The sequence below is a fragment of the Momordica charantia genome (assembly GCF_013281855.1).
Source record: "Momordica charantia cultivar OHB3-1 chromosome 8 unlocalized genomic scaffold, Mcharantia_2.0 BLBB01000008.1, whole genome shotgun sequence".
In the NCBI taxonomy this organism is placed as follows: domain Eukaryota; kingdom Viridiplantae; phylum Streptophyta; class Magnoliopsida; order Cucurbitales; family Cucurbitaceae; genus Momordica; species Momordica charantia.
The window spans coordinates 11285425-11306481 of record NW_028275166.1 but is presented as its reverse complement, the minus strand read 5'-3'; the positions used below and the strand labels follow the sequence as shown (position 1 = coordinate 11306481).

General features: G+C 36.0%; 1 protein-coding gene across 2 annotated transcripts; it reads left to right on the top strand.

Moving 5' to 3' along the window:
- The first annotated feature begins 1979 nt into the window (after positions 1–1979).
- On the top strand, positions 1980–18267 carry LOC111019948 (polyribonucleotide nucleotidyltransferase). 2 transcript variants are annotated; one of them, XM_022296466.2, is made up of 16 exons: positions 1980–2405; positions 2944–3099; positions 3244–3414; positions 4241–4366; positions 4447–4608; positions 4793–4912; positions 5213–5350; positions 5488–5650; positions 12240–12365; positions 12690–12820; positions 14748–14967; positions 15065–15148; positions 15701–15780; positions 16040–16183; positions 17108–17629; positions 17803–18267. In XM_022296466.2, the coding sequence occupies exons 1-16, from the start codon at positions 2064–2066 to the stop codon at positions 17905–17907; spliced, it is 2790 nt and encodes a 929-aa protein (XP_022152158.1). In that variant the 5' UTR covers positions 1980–2063; the 3' UTR covers positions 17908–18267. The 2 variants fall into 2 exon arrangements, with proteins under 2 accessions (XP_022152158.1, XP_087983616.1); XM_088127490.1 differs by lacking the exon at positions 1980–2405 and having other exon boundaries at positions 2957–3099; positions 3255–3414.
- The last annotated feature ends 2790 nt before the right edge of the window (positions 18268–21057 follow it).

The following is a 21057-nucleotide window of genomic DNA, read 5'->3' as shown; positions in this document are numbered from 1 at the left end:
CAGGTAGAACTTGAATGAGTAATTGAATGAAATCACGTCTATTAAGTTTTTGTCGAATAACTTTATCTAAAAAGCAACTACAAAAACTAAAATGGTCTTTTAATGGAAACTTTACGAACTAAAATAGAATGTCTGAAAAAGTTGAAAGGCTAACATGAAATAAACACAAAAATGTAGAGGCTATGTATAATTCAGTTATGACTATATAGTTATCATATATATAGGTAAAGAAGTGACATGGTGGTATGTCATTGGAATACATATTTTTATACATTTCAACAATTCACGCCCTAAAAGTTTATTTTAATTTATGATTATTTTAAAATAAAATGACACCAATATTGCTTTATTCTTCAAAACTCGATGAAAACTTTGTAATTTTGTGAACTCAATTGTTGTAAATTACTTTTTGTGAATTTATATAACTTTGTTTCTTTGTAAAATATTGAATGTTTTATTCAGTGATATGATGGATAATAAGACTTTAGAAAAAGGATGTGATGGTATATTTAATGTGTCAATTTATTATTTTTGTATGTTTATTGAACTGCTAACAAGTTTTGAAGTAAATTTGATCAAATTATACAAAGTTATATATAGTGCCAAATACCAACTATAATAATTATAACAATGAGAGAAAAGTATAGAAATAGATAACAATGTAATATAGAAGCTATACACACAATATAATAGCGTAAATAAAAAACTATTATAAGTTTAAGATAGCACAAAATATGGGCTATAATGACTATACAATAGGCATATGATAGCACTATTATAAAAAACAGTTGAAGATAGCACAAAAAATGAGCTATTATAGATTTAAGATAGCACAAAAAATAAACTATCTAAACATATAATAGCGTTAAAAGGAAAACACTATTAAATGTTTTCATAGCAATGTAAATATGCAATAATTTTTTCATTTATTATACATCAGTTATAGCTCTCAAAAAACGCTATCGAAAGTCACAGACTTTTAATAACTATCTCGTACAAGTTTAAAATACATAAACAATATAAAACTACCAACCACCTATGCAACTTCGAAATTATTATCACATGTGTTCGGGGATAAAATATCCAATTGCCACGTGGAGGACAAAGATTGGTTGATAAAAGAAGTTGTTTGAAGAACTGTTTAGCAAAGCTGCTTCCGAGGAGGGAGGTTCATTACCCCTAATCACATTACAACCTTAAGAATATCCGAGTTTGATCTACTAGAACCCGACATGTCCGACCTCAAAACCTACTAGGGTAACAGCCTGTCGCGACCCCTGTCGGGACCTAAACCTATAAATAGAGGGCCTCATTTCACCATAAGGTATCGATTTTTCTCCTCGAACTTAATATTGAGTCCGAGCTACTTACTAACTTGAGCGTCAGAGATTTTGCCCTCTTATGCAGGTCTTCTCGTTGTATTTCAGGTCGGAGCGAGGACCGGGTTCGAGCTCGAGAACCGTTGTACAAATTCTTGCGTAAACAACATGCTTAGGAAGTTGAGTTGAGGTTATAAGAGTGTAAAGTGGAGTGATGAGTGCAAATTTAAAAAATTAAATACCAATTTTTCTTCCAAATTTGACCTAGTTGGAACAATTTTTTTAATCCAAAACGTTATTTCAAATAAGTCCTTATGTAATTTTTTTTTCCAAACCAAATATGAGATTTAAAATCCTTCCAAACCCGAGGTCCAAATAACGGGCAAAAGGGGAGGGAATGATATTAAATTTCGGTCGACACATCGATATTTGCATCAATAATTTCAAATGTTCATTAGATCAACAACATCAAACCAACATTTCTACATTATTGTAAAAAAAAAAAACGACAAAATAGGAATAATATCAACAAAATATCATTAACATACCCATAATATTAATACTAATTATTTTAAATTTATTTGAAAATGTTGAAAATTTCTTACAATTTTTCTTCCATCTAAAGTAGACATTTTTGCTACCCTCGTCTTTGGCGGTATAACTCGGTGAGCTGACTCAGTCCGGTGGCGCCAAAAAGTCTTAAACCCTAAACCCTCTGAGCTCTCTCTCTCGCTCACAGTTGCCATGGCGTCCATGGCTTCCAAAGCGAATCCACTTTTTTCTACCATTCCCCACTTCCTAACATGGAGGAGCCTCGGTTTCCGTACCATTTGTTGTGGTCGCATGGGCTTTGCCTCTCAGTCCCAGCAGCAGCTCGATCCCGACACAACCCTGGCGTCCCGGACCAAGGTTCTTGAAACTTTCACAGAAGAATTCGAGATTGGATCGCGCTTAATCACGTTGGAGACTGGGAAGATCGCTCGCTTCGCTAATGGCGCGGCGGTCTTGGGCATGGAAGACACCAAGGTCTTATCTACCGTCGCCTCTTCTAAGGGGGACTCTGTTCGGGACTTTTTACCTCTCACGGTATGTTTGTTCGCTAGTTCTGTGTTGAAATGTTTGCAGATGATTACTACAATGCTTTATTTGAAGAGAATGTTGAGCCTTTATTGTATGGGTGGATGCGAAACAGAGATAATTGATTGTAACCATACATGCACGAAATGAGACTTATAAAATGTTCTTACTGGATCCGGAACTTTTTCGGTGCAAGATTTTGTTACCTCCACATTTCTGGTCGGCTTCTTCGATTTCTTGTTCGTCATAATCTGAAGAGATCGGGAATTTAAGGATACATATAGTCTGGAGTATCATTTGCTATGCACTGGCTCGTGCTTGGGTACTGAACAGTTGCTGTGCATCGAGCAACGTAATTAAGGATGCATCCATGGGAAAGAGTGATACAATTTTTGTTTTTGGCCCCATTTCTCTCTTAATGACTTTTCATGCTTGTAACATGCGTTATAGATGCTTGGTTTTGTCCTGTTTTGTCCTGTGTTCTTCCCACACCATTAGTTAGAATGTGTAGTGGATCATGGTTTTTGAGGGTTTTACATCTGTTTAGGTGGATTATCAAGAGAAGCAATTTGCCCAAGGTGTTATTCCAAATACATTCATGCGGAGGGAGGGGGCTCCTAAAGAGCGTGAACTTTTATGTGGCCGCATTATAGATCGTCCCATTAGGCCATTATTTCCTGCTGGATTTTACCATGAGGTCCAGGTATGCATTTTGAGTTTTGGTAATTTGCTGACAATAGTACTTTGGTTAATTATCATGTGTCGTTATAATCTGCAATATTTTGACATGCCTCTCCTGTGACCCTTTTTTATCTTGATGACTTCCGTGCATATTCGCTAATCCAAGGTAATGGCCAGCGTTCTTTCTTCCGATGGTAAACAAGATCCAGATGTTATGGCAGCTAATGCAACATCCGCTGCTCTTATGTTATCAGATATTCCCTGGGGTGGCCCCATTGGAGTGATACGTATAGGAAGGATTAATGGGCAGTTTGTTGTCAACCCGACAATGAATGAGGTAATTATGGGTGGTGTTTGACAGCACATCCTTAATTTATACATGCGTACCTACATAGACATGTCTATTTGTGTGTTTGAGGTTGTTTGTTTTGTTGTCTTTTTTCTGAACTTGTATACTAAATTGCATTCTTTTTATTACTTAGTGAAGTTTTACTTCTGATCCAGTTTTTTTTCAACCACCTATCATCATGAAATTAAGTATTTAATTTTGCTTCTCCACGACTTTGAAATTCACCAGTGTGAATGGTATTAGTTGGCTTATGGATTCTCATGTAGGTTCTTTTTTAACATTATGAATTCTCACTTTAACAGTTATCTTGTTTTTACACTCTCCATGCAACCCTTCCATTCCCCTGCCATCCCTAAGAAAATTAGAAAAACTTTTTGCTTACAATGGACCCTTTGTTGCTTTGAACTATACATTTTATGATGTAATAAAGATCAGAGTTTTCAGTTGTCCTAGCATATGGTTCTGTTCAGCAATTTAAAAAGGTGCACCTGGGCCCCTCGCTCTCCCAAGGCAAGGCAGTGACAGAGCCAAGAAAGTAATAGAATAATTTACCAATCTCTTTAAAAAGTTCACATTTCTTTAATTTTTCATCATTTCATTATTCGTAAACCTATATTCTTGCATGCTATAAAATGTTTGTTAACCATTTTTCTATTGTGCACTTCATAAAAAACAGCTGAAGAGTGCTATTGCAATTCAATGCACCTCACGCTTTAGAAAACATTAGTTCAGTGCAGTTTCTGTCAAAAACTCTGAAAATTACATGTTTCAATTTCTCTTATTTATGAGTGTATTGCATTTGGATGTAATGCAGCTTAACTTGAGTGATCTCAACTTAGTATATGCATGTACAAGGGAGAAAACTTTGATGATTGATGTCCAAGCGCGTGAAATCACAGAAAAAGATCTTGAAGCTGGATTGAGGTTGGCACATCCTGAAGTAAGTGATGGGGATATAAATTAATTCAAATAGCCTTTGTGTAACTGATTGCTACTAACATCACCGACTTTGATGTTTAGGCTGTTAAGTTTCTTGAACCTCAAGTCAGACTGGCTGCTAAAGCTGGAAAACTGAAGAAGGAATACAAGTTGTCCATGGTGTCAGATAGTACAATGGAAAAAGTTACTAAGTTGGCCGAAGCCCCTATTGAAGCTGTTTTCACTGATCCCTCATATGGCAAGGTGTTCACTATGTATTATTTGCAAGATTGAATTGTTTGAATTAGAATTGTTGACTTGACCTCCTGCTGACCTTCTTCCTTTGTGTGTGTCTGTCATGTTTCTTTGTGAAGAAAGCTTTCATGTTTATCCCATTAAATACTGCTTTGATCCGTACTAAGTAGTTTTATTTTTGTATTACATTTAGTTTGAACGTGGAGAGGCCCTAGAAAATATCACTCAAGATGTAAAGAGAACATTTGAAGAAGAATGCGATGAAGAAGGCCTGAAGGTTTTGCCAAAAGCAGTAGACTATGTGAGGAAAAAGGTATGCATATGACAATGCAATTATAAATATTTGAAAGATGTTCCTCTTTTTCCTATTGTGCAAAATTGGAACTTGAGTTGTAATGGGCGATTAAACTCTTGCAGTTTCTTCATAGTTAAGCCCTGCACTGCACCATTATTATGCCTGGATTATGACTTTTGGATAAACATAACTGGATGGAATATGGTTTTCTATGAAGTACAAAACACATGAATTTTTGTTTCAGTCTTATATGTTTTTAATACACTCATCTTTATTCTCTCTAAGAAGATTAGCAATTTGAAGTTCATGAAATATTAGGTTGTCCGAAGAAGGATCATTTCAGAAGGACTTAGAGTTGATGGTAGACGTCTTGATGAAGTTAGGCCATTGTATTGTGAGTCCAGTTATTTACCTGTACTTCATGGCTCCTCAATTTTTTCTCGAGGAGATACACAGGTGAGCTAGATAATTTATTTAGTAGGTTTTTGGCAAGCTATTACTAATCATTTTACCCTTAAGTATAAGAAAACTTTATTGCACGTTAATTTTAACTTATAATTCTCAAAAAAGACTTTCGATTAACTCCCCCACAGGTTCTATGTACTGTAACTCTTGGAGCACCTGGAGATGCTCAACGCTTGGAATCCCTCGTTGGTCCACCAACAAAACGTTTTATGCTTCACTATAGCTTTCCCCCATTTTCGATAAATGAAGTGGGAAAGCGAGGTGGTTTAAATAGGCGTGAAGTTGGCCATGGTAAATGATTTATATATTTTTCTTCATGTTATTCAATATATTTAAACTAAAGTGGGGGCTTAGGTATTGCAACTTGGTTTTGAGTAAATAAGTGTCGGGGCTATGGGAAAGTCAATACCTTGGATTGTATTCAAAGGAGTTATTCCTTTGTATTTAGAGGAGTTCTTCCTTCATATTGGGACCGCTGTGGTGTGTACTTTACATAAGTGCCTCGGAGGATCGTGACCACCTTCTGTAGTCTTGTCAGTTTGCTCGGGATATATGAGATCATTCTTTTTAGTGCTTTGAGAAGTCTTTGGCTTGTAACAAGGATTGTCGGGTGATGATGGAGATGTTGTTGCCCCACCTTTTGGGATAGGGGAAGGTTCTGGTGGCAAGCTTATTTCCTTGCTACTACTTTGTGGGGAGTTTGACCAGAGAGAGACAATAGAATCTTTAGGGGTGGAGAGATCCAAAGAGTTTGTTCGAGAGTTTATTAGATTTAATACTTCCATGTGGGATCAATCTCTCAAGTTTTTGGTAATTATTAGTTAGATGTTATTATTTTGGATTGAAGCCCCTTTCTCTAGGGGTTGTTGGGCAATTTTTTTGTATGCCCTTGTATATTTTTTCATTCTCTCCGTGGAAGCTCAGTTTCTTATAAAAAATGTTGTTTTCCATTCGGCTGTGAAGGTTTCCATGGGAAAAAATAGTTCTCTTTCATATAAGGTGTAGCTTTGTGAGAAAGGTTATATTTTCTTATTATCATTACAACCCATTTAGGGGTAAATATACAAGAAGACCTTTCAACAAATAAGGAATTAATCTAAGCCTATAAGGAAAACAATAAAATTACAGAATATACAGAGACATAATGAAAATTCTAATAAGGAAAAAACTTAATTTATGGCTTGATTTTCTACACTCCCCCTCAAGCTGGATGATATATGCTTGTCATTCCAAGCTTTGAGATTAATCTACTAAGGGTCGATGCAATGCCTTAGTTAAAATATCAGCAGCTTGTTGTTGGGAAGATACATATCTCAGATTGATAGTATTTGTCTCAATCTTCTCGCTGATGAAGTGACGATCTATTTCGACATGTTTCATCCGATCATGATGTATTGGATTTCTTGCTATGGCTATGGCAGATTGATTGTCACACAATACCTCTATAGTACCTTCTGTCTTCACCTTGAGTTCAGTGAGAAGACGTTTCAACCAAACTCCTTCACAGATCCCATGGGCTAATGATCGAAACTCAGCTTCAGCACTACTTCGAGCTACAACTTGCTGTTTCTTACTACGCCAAGTTACTAGATTCCCCCATACATAGGAACAATATCCTGATGTTGACTTACGGTCAATAGGAGATCCAGCCCAATCTGCATCCGTGTAGACTTCAAGAGCTCGGTTTGTGGTCTTTCTGAACATCAGTCCTTTTCCAGGATCGTGTTTGAGATATCTCAATATTCTATACACAGCTTCCATATGCTCCTTTGAAGGTTTGTTCAGGAATTGACTTACCACACTAACAGCAAAACTAATGTCTGGTCGCGTATGAGTTAAGTATATTAGCTTTCCAACTAGGTGTTGATATCTGCCTCGATCAACTGGTTCATCTTCAGGATTAACTCCAAGTTTTGAATTTGCATCCATAGGAGTGTCTGTTGGTTTACAACCACTCATCCCGGTCTCTATTAGGAGATCTAAAGTGTACTTTCGTTGAGTGACAGAAATCCCTTTACTAGATCTTGCTACTTCCATACCTAAGAAATACCTTAGGTGTCCCAAGTCTTTGATCTCAAATTTCTTCGAGAGGAGTTGCTTTAGACGAACCATTTCTTCAGAGACATTTCCTGTAAGTATTATATCATCAACATACTATTAATACAGTGATCTTACTTGGTGAGAAGTGCTTGATAAAGAGGGTATGATCGGATTGACACTGAGTATAGCCGTCTTGTTTCAACACATTTGTAAATTTTTCAAACCAGGCCCGAGGTGACTGTTTTAGTCCATACAGAGACTTCCTGAGTTTACATACCTTTCCCTTAGTATATCTGTCCTCAAATCCAGGAGGTATGTCCATTACACTTCCTCTACTAAATCACCATTTAGGAATGCATTCTTCACATCAAGTTGAAACAATGGCCAATCTAGATTTGTTGCAATGGAGAGAAGTACTCGAATAGTATTTAGTTTGGCAACTGGAGCAAAGGTTTCCTGATAGTCAATCCCATAAGCTTGGGTGAAGCCTTTAGCCACCAAGCGAGCTTTGAATCGTTCTATACTGCCATCTGGTTTGTGTTTGGTTGAGAAAATCCATTTACATCCAACCGTGCACTTACCTGGGGGTAGGTCTGTAAGGATCCATGTCCCATTTTTCTCCAAAGCCTGCAACTCTTCTAGAGTAGCATCCTTCCACTCAGGTTTCTGCAAGGCTTCTTGAACTGTGTTGGGAGTTTGAACCTGATCTAGTGAAGTCACAAAAGCTCTAAAATACGACGACAGATTAGTGTAAGACAAGTGATACCGTATGGGATGTTGGGTACATGAGCGAATACCTTTCCTGACAGCAATGGGTCTATCATCTCCTGATGTCTCGTGTGCTATTTCAGGGACATTGAGATTTTGGTTTAGATCTTGGCTTTGCTGAACTTGTGTAGGTTGTATTTTGTTTCTCTCAGGTTGTCTTGTTCGTCGCGAATAAACTTGCAGTTCAGCCTCAGAGGGAGATACGTGAGTTGGCTCAGAATGAGGTACAGGTGAACTCTCAGAGAATGGAATTGGCTCAGAATCAGAAGAGGGTATAAGGGAACTCTCAAAGGATGGGTTTAAAGAGAAGTTAGGAATGCAATCCCAATTTTGTGATTCAAGAACAAAATTCTCCCCCTGAAGGACAGAATTGGGATAATATGGTTGATTTTCAAAGAAGGTGACATCCATGGTATGAAAGAATTGTTGACTGGGAGGATGATAACACTTGTATCCTTTCTTATTTGGCGAGTATCCAAGAAAGATACATTTTATGGATCGTGCATCAAGCTTACTACGATGCTGAGGATATACATGAACAAACGCAGTGCACCCAAATATTTTTAATGGTAATGGAGACACAAGATGGGATGTAGGATAAATTGAAAGTAAACTTTGTAAGGGTGTGTTGAATTTGAGAATGCGGGATGGCAAACGGTTTATGAGATAGGTAGCTGTTAGGACAGCTTCACCCCAGAAAGATTTTGGGACATGGGATGTGAGTATGAGAGAACGGGCAACATCGAGAAGATGACGATTTTTTGCGTTCAACAACACCATTTCGTTGAGGTGTGTCAACACAAGAGCTCTGGTGAACAATACCATGAGATTGAAGATATGGACCAAGGGTAGAGTTGAAGAAATCACGAGCATTATCAGTTTTAAGTATTTTTATATTGACTTGAAACTGAGTTTGGATCATTTTATGGAAAACGGTGAATAAGTGGCTTGTTTCAGATTTTTCTTTCATAAGGAATGTCCAACTCAAACATGTGTGATCATCAACAAAGAGAAGAAACCAACGTGCCCCATTGATATTTTTTACCCTTGAAGGTCCCCAAATATCTCCGTGGATAAGGGAGAAAGGCTGAGATGGAGAATAAATGTGAGGTGAATAACAAGCACGAGTATGTTTGGAGAGTTGACAAATCTCACACTTGAAAAATTGACTCTTTTTATTGAGAAATAAAGAAGGAAACAATCGTTCAAGATAAACAAAGTTGGGATGACCAAAACGATAGTGCAACATCATGACAAGACTATCTTTATGATTTAAAGACTCAGAAACATAAGCAGACTCACGATTAGACTGAACTACAAGTTCATTGCATTTCTTTGTTGGTGAAGGACTCATTGCTTTAAGAAGATACAATCCCGCACATAATTCAACATTGCCAATCATCTTCCCCGATCCCAAGTCCTGAAAAATACAAGAATTTGCAAGGAATTTAGTTTCGCAGTTCAAGTCTTGATTCAACTTACTCACAGACAGTAGATTATACTCTAATGTGGGCACAAACAATACTGATGCAAGAGTTATGGAGCTTGATATCTGAATACTCCCAATTCCAGTAACTTGAACAGGTGTACCATTAGCAATTCGAACAGACAGGTTACCCGTATAAATTGAAAATAATGAGAATAAGGATCTATCACTTGTCATATGATTCGATGCTCCTGAATCCACTATCCATTCAGATGGAAGAGTTTGAGTGTGGAGAGCACGAGAATTTTGGTTACCTTGTTGTACATTCCCAGAACCACTTACTGTTGTTGGTGGAGTTGTTCTGTTCAATAGTTGTTGTAGCATGTCCAACAACTCTTTGGTATGTGGTTGTTAGGTTAGAAGTTTCAGAGACAACAGCATTGCCTCGAGTTTCTCGCTCTGATTTGGTAGTGTTTGGCTTCCAGTTCGTTGGTTTTCCATGTAATTTCCAACCGGTTTCTTTGAGATGTCCCACTTTATGACAATGATCACACTATGGTCGCCCTTTGTGCTGGCGGTTATCGCCATATAGATTCCCCCGAGCAGCAAGAGCGATTGGATCATTAGGATGATCTCGAGAAATGAGCGCAGATCCATTTTGAGTAGGAGGATGTTCGGTTTGTCCTAACATGACTTGCTTTCGACTTTCCTCCCTACGGACTTCTCGAAGACTTCTCGAAGACTCGGTAATGGCTTAGGACCAAGAATGCGACCACGAACTTCATCAAGTGATTTATTCAGACCCATCAAAAATTTGAAGATCCTTTTTGTCTCCACAAATTTTCGAAAGAGAATACGATCATCAGAACATTTCCATTCATGAGTTTCAAATAAATCTAGTTGTTGCCAGTAACGAGATAAATTGGAGTAGTACGCTGTAACCGTTGAATCACCTTGTTTAATGTCTTGGAGAGTAGTCTCTATCTGGAACAGCTCAGTAGTGTTTTCTTTATTGGAAAATGTATCCTCAGCAGCATCCCAAATTTCTTTGGCAGTAGAAAATAGGAGAAAATTCTCACCAATTTCAGTGGTCATGGAATTTATTAACCAGCTCATGACTTGATTGTTTTCAGCCCTCCATTTGCGAAAGGTTTGGGTGATTCCGCTTTACCGATGATATAGTCTTCCCGTCCACGACCATACATGAACATCATCACTGATTGGGACCACTGAAGGTAATTGTGGCCATTGAGTTTGTGACATGTTATCGGATTATTGTTACTTTCGGAAAACGACGAGACGTTAATTTGTGATTCTGAACCTGCCATTACAAAAAAAATGTAAGGAGCTGTGATTCGGAATAAAGTATGGGTAGTAGCGGCGGCAACGAGCTCGGCGGCGGCTGCGAAGAGCTCGACGGCGACGGCGGAAAGCTCGGCGGCAGCGGCGGACGCAGCAGCAGAGATTATGGCGGTTACACCGAGAGAGAAACCGGGCGGCGGTGGGCTTCTGCGAAAGAAAAGAAAAACCAAATGGGTTGCGACGACCGACTGGAGCTGCGACTTGACGACTGGAGCTGCGACTTGCGACTTGCGGCGAGATCTGCGACGGCACCTGAGACAAGAGCTACGGCGAGATCTGGGATCTGTGGCAGAAGCGACGGCACCTGCGACAGGATCGACGAAATGACGAATCTGTGGAAGATCAATGAGATCAACGGCGGCGGAAGGAGATGACTGCCGGAGGTGGATATTGAAGACGGCGGTGGCTAGGGTTTTTTTTCCAGATTCTGGCAGCTAGGGGTTTTCAGATTCTAGGGTTTATTCCTAGAGCTCTGATACCATGTAGCTTTGTGAGAAAGGTTATATTTTCTTATTATCATTACAACCCATTTAGGGGTAAATATACAAGAAAACCTTTCAACAAATAAGGAATTAATCTAAGCCTACAAGGAAAACAATAAAATTACAGAATATACAGAGACATAATGAAAATTCTAATAGGGAAAAAACTTAATTTACGGCTTGATTTTCTACCTAAGGTAGTGCAGCATTTCGTCAAAGTACAATATATTGGCCTTCCAGTGATAAGAGCAAAAAATTTGAGGAGTCACCCCTCACTGAGTCTTGCTTTTGTTTTAATGTTGGTAAAGGTAAAACTGTTAAGTTTCTGGGGGATCCTGATAGAACCTCCAAATATATTGAAGGATAAAAGATAAACGAACTACAATAGCTACCAAGTATTAGAGGTACTTGGATCCTCCCCTCTTGAGATATCACTCAAGCCAAAACCATACTCACTAATTGGATACCTTCATTCTTACACCCTCACTCTATTTATAATACTCTCCCTGACAACTTTCTATATCTATTTATTAAGGTACCCTCAAGACCCTACTAATATCCTTAATTACCCTTAAAGCCGTTTCTATCAGATCCTTGGTTGAGATACTTCTTGCTTCCCTATTCTAATCTATCTAGGACATGGTCAGCTGTAGAGAGGTTTTCATTGCAGATATGAGGGATGACAGAGAGGAAATATTAGAAGTTGTGAATGCAGCCTATCATCTAAAGCATTTAGTACCCTAGAATTACCCTATGAAATTCTTCATTGATTTTTTTTTTTTCAATTTTTATTCTTGCGTAGGAACTCTTGCTGAGAAAGCTTTGCTTGCCGTGTTACCTCCTGAAAATGAATTTCCATATACTGTCCGCATAACCTCAGAAGTCATGGCCTCGGATGGTTCAACATCAATGGCAACTGTTTGTGGAGGTACAACTATTTTCTCTTGAATCAACCAAGTTTTGCCATTAAAATTGTTGCATAAAGCTTGATCATTCTTTGGTTGAAATAAAATGTTATCTGTATTCTCTGTATACATTGGTATTCTCAATTTCTGAATCAATAATCACACCTTTTAACTTAAAGGCTACTCAAGTTAATGAACTGCTTTCTTGGTCAAATCTGTTTGGCAAATTTTGATTACTGTGTCCAGATATACCTTCATTCCGTGATAGTAAATCTTTAATAATTGTATTAGTTTGAGATGATGTATTAGGATTTCATATGATCAATAGGATCTTATTTTTTTCACAGGTAGCATGGCATTGATGGATGCTGGTATTCCATTAAATCAACATGTAGCTGGTGTTTCAGTGGGTCTTGTTAGTGAAACTGATCCATCAACTGGTGCAATTAAAGATTACCGTATTTTGACTGATATATTGGTAAGATTTTCTCTCGTCCTCTCTCTAGGTTAACTTTTGTGTCCCCCCTTTCCCTTTTTTACTCATTTCAATTTAGCTTATATTGAGTTGTTTGTCTGCGTTATAGTATTTCCTTTTTCCCTCCCTTCTCTTTTTCTCCCTTTGAATGAAGAATATTATTTTCGCTTTTCTCAGGGGAGTTCAACACATTATTTTTCATTTGTCTTCATTCTGTTTCCATTTGAAAATTGATGCGTCTTCTAGATATCTTTATGGGATACATACATCAAGAGGGACAAAGGGGTCTGGTTACAGAACTAGTTAGTACTAGCTATTATAATATTAGTTAATAGACATAACTAACTAACTGGTTGGTAGTTGGTCGCTTTCTGAGAGATGCTATGGAAATTATAGATAATGAATTGAGAGGAGATGGGAAGGAAGAATAGATTGTCAAGGAGATGGATGGTAGTTGGTTGCTAACTTTGAATCTGTTGAGGTGTTGTTGTCTTTGCTTGGGAGCATGTGAGGATTTGGATCATTTAGGCCCCTCTGTTGACCATTTTATTTTACTAAGCTTATAAATATTACTTTCAGTTATGTACTCCTTTGTTTTACTATTTTTTATCTATTATTTTTTTTAATCGGGGGTGGTAGCTTTGCTCCTTTATACCCAGGGCACATACAGTTGCCCCAAGGCCTAAACTTGGGAGACCTCGAGGGCTTTTGGTATTAAGCTCACTCGAAGATTCAAACTTGAGACCTCAAAGTCCAAGAGATCCCAAGCCCTTGCCTGGCCCATTGGAGCTATCTACTTTTTAAAAATGTTTTCAAAATCTAAGATAAAATTAAAAAAAAAAAGTTTTCAAAAACTTGTTTTTGTTTTTGAACTCTAGCAAAGAATTCAAATATGTTTTTAAGAAATGTGAAACTATGTCAAAGAAATTGTGAGAAAACCAGTGTAATCTTTTAAAAGTAGAAAACTAAAAACGAAATAGTTATTAAACGAGGCCGTATTGTTTCATTGTCTTTATAGTAAAATTTCGTGGTGTTCTCTTCAACAAAATTTTGGCATATCTTGCAACTTTCCATGTGTGTGAGAAGACATTGTGTTTTATATGCTTTGAGGTCATCCTTTTGAGAGGAGAGCAGAGAACTTTCAGATTTGCACATTTGCACAGTGATTTATCAATTGTTTGGTGCATTTGGCAGGAAAGGAACAACTAAATTTTTAATGGGCAAAGAAAAGATTGGAAGGTAGTATTTGAGTTTCTTTGTAGGTCTCTTTAGAAATCTGAGTTTAGAAATTATACTCCCTTTGTCAACCAAATGTAGTAGGGTCAGATGGTTGGCCCGTGATTAGTCGAGGTGCGCGCAAGCTGGCCCGGACACACGGATATCAAAAAAAAAAGAGAAATTATACTCCCTTTGTAATTAATTCTAATTGGGTTGGGTTTCTTTGAAGAATAGTTTGGAAATATGTTCGGTTGATTTTTTTTTTTTGGATTTGATTCTATATGTAGACATTGGGTTATTATGATACTTTTTCAATAATCAATGAAATGTCTCCTTCTTGTTCTTATGAATACGAATGAGGTTGGTCCATTGTTCATAGCCAATGTTTTAACTGATCATGGGTATGCAACGTCAGTTTCTTGAATGTTATCCTAAGGTCCAGCCATTGTAACATAACATTAGTTAGGCATAATTAACTAGCTGGAAGGAATGTAGTTGGTTGTTAGTTGAGAGATGCTTGGGGCAATTATAGATATTGAATTGAGAGGAGAGTGGAGGGAAGAATTAGAATCTTAGGGAGAGTCCCAAGTCTCTGGAAGGCTAATGCTTAAATAAAGGAAGACATTTTGAGACCTATTAAAGTTTCAGATACATGTTTACCTTCTGGTATCTGCTGGTTTGATTTGTGACTTCTTTACATATGGATTTGTAGGGACTTGAAGATCATCTGGGGGATATGGACTTCAAAATCGCTGGTACGCGAGAAGGAATTACAGCAATTCAATTGGACATAAAACCTGCTGGAATTCCATTGGACATAATATGTGAGTCGTTAGAGCCTGCACGTAAAGGTCGTCTGCAAATACTTGAGCACATGGAGCGTGAAATTAATGCACCGCGTATTAAAGATGATAAAAACTCTCCTAGATTAGGTGGGAATTTTTAGTGAAGTATTCCTTTTTCATCGTTTGACTATTATATATTACTTCAAATCTATTAAATGAGCTTGGCTGATGTGATACATTGTAGCTACCTTAAAGTACACTAATGATGCTCTTCGTCGACTAATTGGACCTCTTGGTGCTTTGAAGAAAAAAATTGAGGAGGAAACAGGTGTGCTTTGAACTTGAGAACTTCTGATTTTACTTATTTATTCATTCATTTGGACCATTTTTTTAAAAAAATTGGACCATTTATTAATTCATTCATTTACTTTAATACTTCTAGTTTCATAAATTCTTTGGTTATTTACGATTGTGATGTTCCCTTTACATCATTGTAAAAATAAAGCTTTCTGGTAATCCGATTAAAGCAATATGGCATCTCTATATGATTGTAGAACTTGAATCACTTTTTTTTCCCTACAAACCAAGGATTTCATTGTAGCAAATAATTTATTTGTGTGGTCAGTGACTAACGTGAATTTTATTTCTGGGAAAGATTCAATTATCAGAAGATAAGTGCTGATATTTGGTTATTTAGCTGAGATGGGAGTCCATCACCTTCTAATATTGAATTATCATCGACAAGCACCACTAGAATTGGCTGGATAAATATCTTGTTACTTTAGCTGTGATGGGAAGCCATCTCCTTCGAATATTGAATTATTGTCGCCTTCTCTTGGTGCATGGTTTGCTTGACACATATACTTATTCTTCTGTTCAGGTGCACGCATATCAGTAGGCGATGGAACTCTTACCATACTGGCTAAAAATCAATCTGTGATGGAAAAAGTACAAGAAAAGGTATGCCTTCCCCTTGTTTATCTCTACTGCTAACTGTGTTCCATGTTATTTCGCATTTTCAGGGGCTACTGTTTGATGGGTGTGCCTTTAAATTTTGGTTAATTGCTCTGCATTATAACTTTCTGTAGGAAAATTATGTTTATGCTTCCTAACTCCAGTAATGATGCATGAATCTAGCAAAATTTTCTTATGCAACTCTTTTACTGCCTGACTAGTTGAACCAAAATTTTCAGACTAAAGTAACTTCGCTGTTTTACAGGTTGATTTCACACTTGGTCGTGAGATTGAAATTGGAGGGGTTTATAAAGGCGTTGTAGCCTCAGTAAAAGAGTATGGTGCATTTGTTGAGTTTAATGGTGGACAGCAAGGCCTTCTCCACATCTCAGAGTTGTCACATGATCCGGTATGCACGTTTCTCGAAAATGAGCTCAACTAAATATCTTCATTGTGGATGCATGGTCTTTTCTTAAAAAAATAATCTAAATCATTTGCTTCTGTTTTTCACAAATAACAGTTATTTGTGAAGAATTATTCATTGTACAAAAAATTAACAAACCTAATTGTGGTATGACCAAAGTGTTGCTCTAGATTGCATTGCACTAACTGGAGCAAATAAGATTGGTAATCGCGTGTGGTCAGTAGTCACTTACCTATGATATTAAAGTCCTACGAGTAATCGCCTAGTCGATTTGGATTTGCTTTTGGAATTCCTTTGAGGCCTTTTTGGCACACAATTGAGATTGTCGGGCGATTGGGGAGGAGGTGTTGCTGAATCTTTCCTTTCGGGACAAGGGAAGAGTTCTTTGGCAGTCTTGTTTCTTCGCTACTTCGTGGGTATTTGGCTTGAGCAAAATAATCAAGTTTTCAAAAGGTCTGAAGAGTTCTTGGGAGAAGGTTTGGGACATTAGATTTAATACCTCCATTTGGGCATTCTTGTCTAAGGTATTCGTTAGGTGTTATTGTTATTCTTTTGGAAGGTGCAGGTCTCGGCAGGTAGTTTTTTGTATGCTCAACCTTTGTATGCCCTTTTGTATTCTTTATTTTTTTCAATGGAAGCTTGGTTTCTTACTAAAATAAAAAAAATCGTACTAATTTTTTGACAATCAAGTGTGTAGTATCAAGTGGTTTTGTTGGATTAGTTAAGCTTAGTTGCTCACGGATATTAAGAAAATAGTAATTACTTCCCCCCCACCCCCCTGAGCGCATCCATGCAACCTTGGGTTAGGAGAGTATATCTAGTTGTGATGGAACTGTGTTTGGCATTCTTTAGAATTTACAAGTGTACTTTGTTTTTCCTAAAAAAAGGTTTTGCATTTCTTATAATCAGGTCTCCCGGGTTTCAGATGTTGTATCTGTTGGTCAGAAGATTTCTTTGATGTGCATAGGTCAAGATGTTCGTGGTAACATCAAATTATCCCTTAAAGCAACTTTGCCAGGGCCAAAAGCCGAAGGTCGGAATGGAAATTTGTTTCCTCCTGTCAGTGAAGTATCTAAGATGCGGCATGAAACTCTGAATGCAAATACTTCTCCAGTGGACAAAGGTGTAGGTAGTGAGGTGAATCCTACCTCGTCAATTCCATCAATCCTTATCCGAAGTGCTGAAGATTGTGACGAGGAGGAAAAGAGATCTGCTGGTTTGAACCTTAAACTTAAGAATACTCGAAAACTCAATGCCATGTCGAAATCCTTCACTCAGAATGATGTAAATATGAACGAAGTTGAAAGCCTCCCCATAACTGCCAGAAATCTGAAACTTGGAATGAAAGTCAGAGCAAAGGTTTACCAGGTTCGAGTTGGTGGTTTAGTACTTGATTTAGGCGAAGGACTTCGTGGGATGTATCGATTCGAGGTACGTAACCATTTTCTTCTATCTTAGTCCTTACATTGTGGTTTTCTTCTATCTCAACGGGTGAAAATACTTTGACTTTAATGTGAGCGAGAATCAGTATGATGATTCCACGATTAAAAATTACATTGTTATCCAAAAGTTGATGAGTTTTCTACACTCTTTGCATTATTCAGGGAGACAACAGGAGCAATTTCGAGGTTGGAGATGAGTTACACGTTCAGTGTTCGAGCTTTACGGTTAAGGGGATTCCTGTAATGTCTTTGGTCGAAAACGAGTAGTTTGCGACATCACACATCAGGTTTTAACTATTGAGAAATAAGAAGTGAACCGGTTCTGTTGAGGATTTTGAGAGCCTCATGAGATGTTACAATTCTCGGCAAAAGCTATTTTGTGCTTTGATATTTAGCAGGAACAGAGCTTTGTTTCAAGCATAGAGATCAAACCGATGTTCGAGTGGAGATGTTCGACTCGTAAAAGTTGATTTGAACTTCGAAACTACCTTTTTGCATCTTCCAGTTGTGAGTTGAAAATTTATTGCCAAGTTGATGTAATCTTTCTTTGTTAGTTTTTGAAACTAGTAATTTGTCTGTAAGTTAATTTTGAGGAAACAATGTTACTAAAAGAATGTGTTTAAATCATGTTCTGATTGTAAGCATTTTTATAGTTTACGGGTGATTTGCCTGTGATGAGTTATACTACTCGGGTTTAGTTTAGGAGGTGATGGATCAAAATGAAAATAAATAGTACTTATAAGCTCATCAATAATTTAAACTTTATTATACATAAATTATAATGGAAAAAAAGGAATTTATACAGAAAATGTTTGGAATGAAGGCAGTCTCGTAGAAATTATTTGTAGTCAGAATGATTTGACAGAGACTTTTAAATCGTTAGATAATAAAAGATAAATTTGAAAAAGTTTTTTGAACATACAATTAATAAATTTTCAAATGAAGTGGAAAATATAATACTTGTATTATTTAGTTTTTGTGTCAACTCTAGCTATATTTTTATAAATTAATTGTGTAGGGTTTAGTTAAATTTATTTGTAATACTTTGTTTTATTTATTTATTTCTTTTGTTTAGAGGTCTTACTGGCATAACATCTGTATTAAAAAAAGCGTAGGCCTCAGGCAATTTGGCGAAGAAAAAACTACTTAGATAAAGGAAAGAATTAAGACAGATACCGATGAAACTTAAGATATTAAGCATAACAATTTTTTTTTTCTTTGTTCTTGAAGATAATTGTATTTCTTTTGATTTGATTGAGTTATTAATCCCTTATTATTGATATGATATAAGGGATAAGGGAAAAATTAATAACATAAAGTAAGTCAAAAAACCTTTCTTTGATTTGAACTCAGCCAATCAAAAATCCTTCAATTCTCAAATAAAAAGAGAATAGAAGAAATCCTACTTTCATACAATATTTTAATGGAATTATATGTAATGATCAATAAATTCAGTTTAATTTGGATAAATTTTTAGTATATTGTTTCAATTTTCATACTTAATTTAAATATTAAGCACTACTAATTCGAGTAAATTTAACCTAAAAAAATATTTGATTTGAAATTCAAGAAAGTTGAAATGAATATAATTTTTTTGTTTGGAAGTTTCAGAAAAGGAAAAAAAAAAATTATTGGTTTAGGTTTTTAATCTAAATTTATTAGTTAGAAATTAAAATATAACAAGATTAAATCTACAAAATACGACCATTTTGATGAATAAATTTTTTTACATAATTCAAATCATTCAAAATTTTGAGGTACCAAACAACAAAATTTATTTGAGATACATCGAATTTTGAAGATCCTCAAAATCGTAAGGCACCAAAAAGACTTTTAGGGCCATTTGCAAGATTCCCATTGGACGAGCATTAAGCTATTGCATTTATTTTTCTTGTTGCTCGTCATATGTACAGAACTAACTTCGGGATTGGACACGGTATAAAAGATTTTTTAGAAGCACATATTTTGTCGGAGGACCATTGGAGCGTGGAGATAAAGGTCTGGATTCCCATGTTTGTTAAGCGGGAATGTAGGATACCGAGTATCTTGAGATTCCCGAGTATCTAGGATGTCCATAGAGACATTTGGATGTCTTTTTAAACATGGATTTCCAAGACTCCCAAAGATATTCACTCTTTACATTTTTGCCATTCATTTTTTTTTCATATATTTTCTTTTATGAATTTTCTTTATTTTTATTTTTAAATTTATAATTTAAATAAATTAATGTATCTATCGTCTAATAAACAACTTTATGCAATTAAATATATTTGTATATTACATTTATATATGCAATTAAATTATATAATATATTTACTTATTTTTAATATTTGAAGGAATTATATTATCTTAGGCCGGACCTGCTTCCAAGTTAGTGAAAAAGTTACTGAGCTTCATTCCTACAGATGAGTCCGACCCTTTAATTTGTAATCAAAAGTAGATAACTTATTGATATGCTATACCTATTGTTTCTACTCAGTTATGAGATGATCGAACATCTAATAAGACTCATAGATGCTACAATATATGGAATTCAATGAAATGTGCAAAATAGAAAGATTACACACCTGTGTAGTGCTAGCCACATGTGAGATTTAAGTCATTGAAATTTTATAGAAAGTATAGGAGTGAATGAGATTATGTAGCGTAATACCACATTTGTTTCTTCTTCCTTAACATATAGAATTCACAGCACATTGTCTTTGTGGGGTGTAATTTACCTTTATCATTTTGACTTTTCGCTACCCTTGTAATTTTTTTACATCACAAACTAACATCCTTGAAAAAGACAACGCATAAGGCTAAACTGTTTGCCATACTTTGTAAGGCTACTAAACTATAATTTAAAACTAAATAGTGCATTACTAAGATAGATTTAGATTTCCATGATAATCTTTAAGTCAAATTTAACTAATTATCATGTAATATTATGTTTAATGAGTATCATCTCCTTAATATAGGAAAATCATAAGGTCATGAAATTCAAATTAGAGAAAATATGACTTTTTCCTATCCATAATACTCGTAATTCTCTTGTGCTGTAGGACATTTGTTGAATATGCTAAGTCATCTATGAGAGTGGATTCCTTGTCAAGTCGGTTTGGATAAATTTACGTGTTTTTTTAATGTAGATTTTACATTAACTATTAACATTGTTCTCTTATTGATTCCTTAACTATAAGTTTTTTTAAGATGTTCATTAACTACTCGTTTGTATTTTTAATATTATAAAAAAAATATGAGGTTTTCTAGAATCTTAGGCGACATTCTCATTTGTCTATATCTTAGACCGGACCTTTAGAAATATCTTAGTTTTTAATAATATTTTTTAGGCTTAAATAATTCTTTAATTCTTTTTACATATGATTAGATTTTTAAAGAAATATTTAAAATATTTTAGATTAAAAAATGGTCTAG